The 8,975-nt window shown below is 39.5% G+C and overlaps 1 protein-coding gene across 3 annotated transcripts; it reads left to right on the plus strand.

Annotated features, from left to right (window-relative positions):
- Positions 1 to 1,066: 1,066 nt before the first annotated feature.
- Positions 1,067 to 8,697, plus strand: C3H1orf52 (chromosome 3 C1orf52 homolog). 3 transcript variants are annotated; one of them, XR_234017.5, is made up of 4 exons: positions 1,088 to 1,380; positions 2,014 to 2,212; positions 7,095 to 7,242; positions 7,645 to 7,733. XR_234017.5 is itself a non-coding variant. In XM_005204380.5 (4 exons), the coding sequence occupies exons 1-3, from the start codon at positions 1,105 to 1,107 to the stop codon at positions 7,187 to 7,189; spliced, it is 570 nt and encodes a 189-aa protein (XP_005204437.2). In that variant the 5' UTR covers positions 1,088 to 1,104; the 3' UTR covers positions 7,190 to 7,217; positions 7,645 to 7,732. The 3 variants fall into 3 exon arrangements, 2 of the variants coding, with proteins under 2 accessions (NP_001032681.1, XP_005204437.2); XM_005204380.5 differs by having other exon boundaries at positions 7,095 to 7,217; positions 7,645 to 7,732; NM_001037592.2 differs by lacking the exon at positions 7,095 to 7,242 and having other exon boundaries at positions 1,067 to 1,380; positions 7,645 to 8,697.
- The last annotated feature ends 278 nt before the right edge of the window (positions 8,698 to 8,975 follow it).

An 8,975-nucleotide genomic window follows, 5' to 3' on the forward strand; every position in this document is an offset into this window, starting at 1 on the left:
CAATTTACTGATCTTTAAGTGGGTGTTTGAGACCTGGCCTTAGGGAAAGTTTAAGAGATAAGTAGAGAGGTGTGGTTCAGAGCTTGCCTTGCAGAGACTGGATTTGGAGACCCGGCTGTTGAAGTCACAAGCATTCCAGCCCTGGGATTTCTTTGGAAAGAATGATGGTAAAGCTGAAACTCCAGTACTTTGGCCACCTCATGCGAAGAGTTGACTCATTGGAAAAGACTCTGATGCTGGGAGGGATTGGGGGCAGGAGGAGAAGGGGACGACAGAGGATGAGATGGCTGGATGGCATCACTGACTCGATGGACGTGAGTCTGAGTGAACTCCGGGAGTTGGTGATGGACAGGGAGGCCTGGCGTGCTGTGATTCATGGGGTCGAAAAGAGTCGGACACGACTGAGCGACTGATCTGATCTGATCTGACTTGCAACTCTGTAACACCTGGTTAGTAGGTGTTGCTGAACGATGGTATAGTACGTTGGGAACCATCAACACTTAAGGGCCGTACAGAGCAAAGCCAGCACGGAGAAGGCTGACAGTAAGAAGCCATAGCGTTTGGAGGATCCCTCAGAGTGGTGTGATGCAATACAAGAGAAGTTCCAACAAAGAAGGTTGTTCAGAGTGCGCTGGAATGAGGTGAAGCAGGAGAGAATTCTGCTTGACCACTTACCCACAGAAGTCTTCCATGACGACAGAGGGGACGAGTAATTTTATTTTGAAGAAGAGATGCTGTACAAACAGGAAGAAATCCCGGTCTCACTGGGCAAGGGCTTTAAGGTGGCAGTGAAAAGAAATTTTTTCAGCTCTTCTCTGCCTTTAATAAAGTCTTACTGTATTTGAAAGTTTGGTTGAGACTACCGTCTCAGGATCTGTCCCTTTTCAAGGCCTCTCATTAATGAGCATTAGAACTCCCTGTTTAGGGACGTGCGGCCAGCCTTCAGCCTCAGTCCCCGAAGCCGGGCGCAAAAACGCGACGCAACCGCCAGGGGGCGCAGACCTCGGGCCCGTCAGCGAGACTTGGGGCGGGGTCAGCTGCGGGGCGGGCCCTGGAGTGACTTCCGGTTTCCGGCGGAGCCGTGGGCGGACCGGTGCCGCAGTCATGGCAGCGGAAGAGAAGGATCCTCTGAGCTATTTCGCCGCATACGGCAGCAGCAGCTCAGGCTCCTCGGACGAGGAGGATAACAGCGAGCCGGAGGAAACAAGTCGTAAGGGTCAAGATACAGCGAAGTCTGCCGGCGGCTATGGGAACAAGGCGGAGAAGCGGCTGCCTGGACCAGACGAGCTGTTCCGGAGCGTGACTCGCCCGGCCTTTCTTTACAATCCGCTCAACAAACAGATAGACTGGGAGAGGCATGTCGTCAAAGCTCCAGAGGAGGTGAGGTCCCCGACCCCGTTTCTCGATCTTGGTCCCAGCCTCCGCCCCCTTCCTCCTGAGCCCCGTCTTGGGGACCAGCTGTCCGCCCCTCACACGCAGTCACGCCCTGCGGGATGCCGCACCACCCTCTCCCACTTCCAGCCCTGGGGAGCCCGGGCCCCTTTCCCCCAGCCTGGTGGGTGTCATACTGGACCCGCAGCCCCCACCCCCTTGTGAGGAGACCCAAACCTCCACACTCGGTGCCCTGACCCCGCGCGGCGAGGACTAACGGTGGTGACTCCCCCGCCCCCTGCTGCAGCTTCTCCCCGAGACCCCTTCCCTTTGACGCCGAAGTGCCTGCGGTGCTGCCTCCAAGACAGTGTCTGCTGCAGCCTCCTGAAGGGGTCAGCCTTGGCGTAGTATCTGAGACTGGATTCTTCTTTGGTAACTAAAAGTTATTAGCTTTATTCGTACAGGGAACCCTTTGGCTTTTCACTTAACAGTATTGTGATTTTGATGGAAAAATGTGTCTTTAAACCTTAAAAAAAAAAAGTCAACCTGAATAGTAAGCGAACGGCAGGGAGTTGCATGTGCCCACATCGATTATAGAAACCTCGGTTCGTCACAGTGCTTCTTAATGTGTTTGCTTAACAGCCTCCAAAGGAATTCAAAATATGGAAGTCACACTATGTACCACCTCCGGAGACCTACTCTACAGAGAAGAAACCTCCCCCTCCAGAGCTGGATATGGCAATAAAATGGTCTAACATATATGAGGACAATGGTGATGATGCCCCACAGAATGCTAAGAAAGCTAGGCTTCTACCAGAAGGGGAAGAGACAGTGGAATCAGGTAAGGAATGTCAGATTCCAGTGGTAATACCTTTTGATCCCTGTGATGAATTTTAAAAGAACGAGATATTTAATGAATGAAATTTAAATCTATTGAGTTAAACTGATTATGATGGTCTTTGGATATCTTTTGCTCTGTTTTTGAGAAAGGTCATAAAATATTCAGGATTTAAAGTGAAATCTTTGATATCTCAACCAGTATTATGTGTGATATATGATGTCTTATTGTTAGAGCAACGTGAGTTACTTCATAAACTCTTTGTTGTAATCACAGTTGTGAAGTGGTGAAGGTTTTACTTTATATCAAAGCAGTTGTGCTTTAGAGCTAAAATTAGTGTCACAAAATGAATTTCTTACCGTTAATACATAATGATTAAAAATAGTAGTAAATAATGACTTAGTTGTCTTGCCTTAGTTCTAATATTGTAATTCCATCTCTTGCTTGGATTTTAAGTGTTAGGTAGTTAGAATAGGAAAAAGGAGTCATAAGTAATCTCAGTAATCTCTGCTTCCATACTTTTACCCACTCCACCTTCTGGCCTCACTTGCTTAAAACCCGTCACAGCAGCAGTCCTCTGTGATAGACTGCCTTTTTCTCTCCCTCATTTCACATGGCCCCCTTGTAGTAGTTTATGTGCTCAGTTGCATCCGACTCTTTGCAGCCCCATGCACTGTAGCCTGCCAGGCCCCTCTGTCTATGGCATTTTCCAGGCGAAAGTACTAGAGGGGGTTGCTCCTAAGATCTTAAAATTCAGCACTGAATAGACCAAGCTGTGTAATGGTTCCATACCTTTAATGTTCCATACATGTTTCACCTTAGTCTGTGGTTAAATGTCTGTTCCTCTGTACCCTGTCTCACATGCATGTGCATGCTCAGTCACTCAGTCATGTTCCACTCTTTTTCATGTCCAACTCTTGGCGACCTCATGGACTGTAGCCTGCCAGGCTGCTCTGTCCACGGGATTTCCCAGGCAGGAATCCTGGAGTGAGTTGCCATTCCCTTCTCCAGGGCATCTTCTCCACCTGAGTCTCCTGTGTCTCCTGCATTGGCAGGTGGAGTCTTTACCCACTGAGCCACCTGGGCTTCCCATGGATGGCACTTAGCACTTTTTTTATGTGCTGTTTGTTCATAAGTCTGTCTCCTTTATAAAAATGAGTTTCTTAAATACCAGGATCCAGGGGTTATTTATGCTTGTATTTCCATTTGTAGTACATTTTAAGTATTTAATGGATTATTGGACTAAATATTTTTGACTGTCATTTTTATGGAAGAGTGTGCCGTTTTCTTAAACAAATTTCTGATCTTCCCATAATACAAGTGCTACTTTACTTAGCTCCTTTATAACTGTAGAGAATTTTCTTGTGAGAGAAAGGGTAACAAACTGGTAGAAGGTCTTACTCCAGTTTTTGTTTGTTTGCGTTTTTTAAGGAATAGGATATTTATTCAGATCTAAAGTATCTTTTCACAAAATTAATACTTGTCAATTCCAAATGGAAAAAAACAGTAACTTTATTTTGGAGTTACTTCATTGTAGAGAAGCCTGGAAGACACAATTTTAATCAAGTGATTGAACATCGTAAGTAATAGGACAAATCAAAACTGAGTGTCACTTGAACACAGCATCACGTTGGTGACATTCCTGTCAAACGCAAACATATCCAAATTGAAGGATATTCCACAAAAGAATGAGCTGGGTCTTCAAAAGTATCAAGATCATGAAAGTCAAAGAAAGATTAAAGAAACAGTTTTAACTAACCCTAAAGAGATGAACAGTTAAATGCAGTATACACTCTGCAGTGTATATTCTCTTTCATTTTTTTTTTTTTTTACTATAAAAGATATTACTCTCCAGTTATGATTCTACCTGGTTTTTCCATTTCTTTCATGACTTCTGGTGTGAATTAGAAATCACTAGTGAAGGCATATTTTCAGTAAATGGCATCTCTTTGGAGATGCCAAATGAAGTGGACATTTAAAATGCCTCATATTTTATAATAGTTTTATATAGTTAATAAAAAGCACTTTTGCATAAATTACGTTTAATCCTTACAACCCCTGTGAAACCATTAGGGAAATGTCAAAACGAAAGCTTATGTGACTTGTCCAAGGTCACAAAACTAGACAATGCCAAGCTCTAAAATACTACTTTTACATAAGTTTTCTAGTTTATTACTCTTAGCAACCTAGTACAGAGTTAGTACATTTGTTATTACTGTTTGTAGACAAGAAAACAGTTGCAGCTTAAAGAATTTGCCTAACTTCACACAAGTAGGAAGAGACAGAATAGGAATCAGATTTTTAAATGGAAATGATGCTTTATTAAATTGGGGTTTAGTCTCTTGATGTTTTCCAAGCCAGAGTGCTTGAGGAGTAGCTCTCCTGTGGGAAGAATTGGCAGTAAGGCCATTAGAGTTGATATTCAATCCGGGGTGTCAATAGGCTGGTGTTCGTCTATCATTGTTCCTGTGTGGAAAAGCCTAGGCTTATATACCAGGACAAACAAGTAGAAAGAATTATCTTTTTTTCCAGCTTGCCTTTTAAATTCAGATAGAAGAAAATATGTGTCAGATAATGCTGCTAGTCCCATGATAATTTCTGACCTTTTGATCACAGGATGGCCCTCCACTAGGAAGTGGATGTTGGCAATGTCAAAACACAAAAGGATCCCAGTGCTCAGCCAGCTTAAAGCTGGATTATGAGATTGAAAGATAATACTGAAATCTTCAATTCTGACTTCGATGTTGGTTGTTGAGTATAACTATCCTTTTTTTGTAATAAATACCTTCCTTCTTAGAAGTGATTTTTGCCATTTTAGTCTCCTGTGCCATGTTAACAAGTCGACTTCCCATCATCTTTTTTTAGCTTTTTTTAAAATTCATAAAGTATCTTGTATTAGAAGTTCCACACTCTTAAATTATCTCATTTTTTAGATTATCAGATAACTTTGATTTTACTTTTCTTCTCATTTTCTTTGGCGTCTTTTTACCAGTTAACTCCTTCTAGATAGAAGAAGCTGGGAAAAATTCAGAACTCGTTACAGAGCCTTACTACTTACCAGCACTTGTTTAAAGAATTTATAAAGTTAGTTTCTGTCAATAATTTAAACTTGTTTGCTTCAAGTGATGTGAATTCCATATAAAACAACTGCTTCCTTACTAGTGCATCTGTAGTATATAGCACAGAGTAAGAAACTCAGTGAAGTTGATTAGACACTTCAAGTTTCTTTTTTTTTCCCTAAGGCAGTGCCTTGTTATATCACTAGATGGCATTAGCTCTTCTGTTCAGCAACTGGTAGGAAGTTATTTTTCTAGCCTCAGTAGTTTGTTTTTCTTGTTATTCAGTAAGTGTATTTGTAGTAAGTGACAGACTAAAAGCAGAAGTGTCTCAGGATCATCTTTTTAGAATATGTTAGCAGTGCATTTTCTAGTAGAGTTTAAAAGTAATTTCAATTTTTATATTACTAGTGAAAAGAATCTCAAAAGTCAGGCATGGTGATAATTAAAATCCAATTAAAAAACAAAGACCTTGGCTGGTTTTGAAGATGCATTACCTGCTTTGATACTAATTATTGTCCATATCAACAAAGGAAATATTCTGAATTTGGTAGTTATCGGAAGGGAATTGAAGGCTTGGGGGGGGTTTGTTTGTTTGTTTTAATTTATTTATGTTTGGCTGAGTTGGGTCTTAGTTGCCTCATGCAAAATCTTTTTTTTGTGGCGCTTGGACTCTAGTTGTGGCACATGGGCTCAGTAGTTGCCATGTGAGGGCTTAGTTGCTCAAAGGCAGGTGGGATCTTAGTTCCCTGATCCACATCCCTTGCATTGCAAGGCAGATTCTTAACCACTAGACCACCAGGAAAGTCCCGGCTTAAAATTTTAAGTTTATTTTTCCCATAATGAGTTTGTGATCCGAAAAACAAATGAACAAACAAAACAGAAGCAGACTCCTTGATAAAGAGAACAAACTGGTGGTTGCCAGAAGGGAAGGAGTTAAGGGGACAGGTGAAATATGTGAGTGGGATTAAGAGGTACAAACTTCCAGCTATAAAATAAGTTAAAGCACAGGGATGTAATGTACAGCATAGGCAATATAGTCAATAATACTGTAATAACTCTGTACGGTGACAGGTGATAACTAGACTTATTGTGGTGATCATTTCATAATGTATAAAAATATCAAATCACTATGTTGTACACCTGAAACTAATGTTAGTGTCAACTATAATCCAATTAAAAAAAAGAGTAGTGACAGAACTCCTCAGTCTTTATCAGAAGAATATAAAAAAATAACATGTAAAAATGACTGTAAAGTCATTTTGTAAATGTGAAGTGTTGAGTAATAACAGTGACATTGGCATTGTTCTCTTGACTGTTAATAATAAAAGGGAAGTTGGAAAAAAAGAGTCTATGTTCTATATCAGTTGGCTTCCCAGATTTTTTAATAGGAAGTCTCCTTTCAGCATCAAAACATTTTTTTATAGGCTACCACATGGGTAGTTATTGAACTTTGAGTATCTCTTGATTGAGAAATAAAGTACAAAGAATTCAGTAATGTGCTTAAAATAAATTTGTACTTTATAAATCATAACATCTCCTACGTGTACTTTATTCCATCTGTGTGGAGTTCTTAAAATAATGCCACACATTTGTTCAAGGATGGGAACTAACAGCTGCTCTGTGCTACCCTGTATTTTGTTGAAATGTGTAGCTGGATTGTTTTAATTGAATAAAAGGGTCCACTGTTTCAGATTTTACAGTATTTTTATTTATTAGAAATTTTCTGTGACTACAGATACTAATACCATTTTCGACAAGTGTAAAGAACATGGTTTTAATGTGAGGTTCTTCTCCCCTCCCCTCTCCCAATTCTCCATAATACGAAGGGGGGGAAGAAGCCTGTTTTTTCTTGCCATTGGAATATTCTGACTCTCCTGGGAATGGGGGAGAAAGTAGAACTACCTACATAGGACAAAACTGAAAATACAGTTTCAGTGAAACATCTACCTGTGAGTGCTTTTTTAACTTCAAAAAGTAAGTGTGGGGGTGGGGATGGGGAGATGAAATAGGGAGGGGAGTTGTTTGTGGGAGAGAGAAGGCAGATTAGAAGGGAAAGACTACCAGATAGTCACTTAAATAATGTCATGGTAAAATTGACATCTTCTTTTGTAAAAAAACAACAGAAAATATCCCATTTTTAACATGTAGATTATGTATTAAATATTCACCATGTATATACTGTAGAATATTTGAGAATAGCTTTATCAGAACAAATTTGATTTTCTTACTGTCAGCTACCTTTAAGTTTTTATTTTTATTGGAAAACTTTGAAAGAAACATTAGTTGAGGATGATGATTTTGTTATAGTCAATGAAATTTTAATGTTTAATATTTTTTTAAAGTTACTGATTGAAACTCTTCCTTTCCTATTTAAAGATGATGAAAAAGATGAGCATACTTCTAAGAAGCGCAAAATAGAACTGGGAGAACCAACAAAGAAGAAAAAATAGACAAGAATGACAAGAATCTTTGGACTGCAAAACTTGTTGAAATGGGTCTTTTTGGCAAATTAAGTTGATACTGTAAATTACTATGAAACAACATCTCCATGAAAATATATGTTAATTAACTAATGAGTATTCTTGCCGGAACTTTCCACTGTAGAATTCATTTTTTATTTAAAAATATGTATTTAAAACTGAAATGGTGACTTGTGATTGTGTAATTGACAATGCTTGGAAGCATTCTTGCTACCGCAGAATTGGTGACATGCTTTGAGTTTCATCCCAAGTTGACATGCCAGTGTTCTATGAACCTTTTATAAAGGAGTATATTTTTAAAGTAAATATATTGTAATGTACTGTGATCTTGTAGGGTGCTTTTCAACAGTGTTTGTACAGTGTAAATAGATCATGGAAATAAATTTACCGATATTACTGCATAACATTAACATTTGAATATCTGTGACAAGTACCCTTTTTGCCATGTGACCTTCTCATAGTGGCTGTTTCCATTTTGGAAGTGCCTCCCGTGTTCTAGGTGCTTTGTGCATGTATTATCTCTGATCTGTAGCCTAATAAAGCAGGTATTAGTAGCCTCATTTTATAATAGAGATTAATTTATCCAAGGTTACACAGCTAGTGAGCAGTGGATTTGGGATTTAACTCAGAACACTTGAACTCTGGAAATCACACTAAACCACATATCTGGCAATCTGCATTTAGTCATCTTTTAGGAACTGCAGTTGCCATATTTTCCAGGTAGTCTTCTGTGGTAATCAGGGGAGATCTCCTCTCCTGGTTATATTACTGCACTTATCACATACACCTTATGTTATGATCTTTTGTTAATTTGCCTCTTAAATAGTAAGCTTGCCAGAGATAAGGATCTTCTACAAGTTGCTAGATGTAGCAAATGAAATTATAGCACAACCAGTTAAATTTGAATTTTAAATAAGCAATTGATGTTCTAGTATATGTGATATTTGGGACATAATTATACTAAAAGTTTGTTTATCTGAAATTCAAATATAACAGCCTCTTCTATTTTATCTGGTAACCCTACTTCTATGTGTTTTCTTTATGCAGCTCCTATTTTAATGCTCTGCATATGATAATAAAATCAACGAGGGGTATTTAGGGAGATGGTAACCTTAGATTTGACTTACACAGTCCAAAATGCAGTGCAGTTGTTTATAACATTTTGAAACATAAAAAGGAAAGGTTATGTACTCCATCAGTCTTTCCATGATTCTTATGCCTTTTAAA

Source organism: Bos taurus, chromosome 3, assembly GCF_002263795.3.
Source record: "Bos taurus isolate L1 Dominette 01449 registration number 42190680 breed Hereford chromosome 3, ARS-UCD2.0, whole genome shotgun sequence".
NCBI lineage: Eukaryota > Metazoa > Chordata > Mammalia > Artiodactyla > Bovidae > Bos > Bos taurus.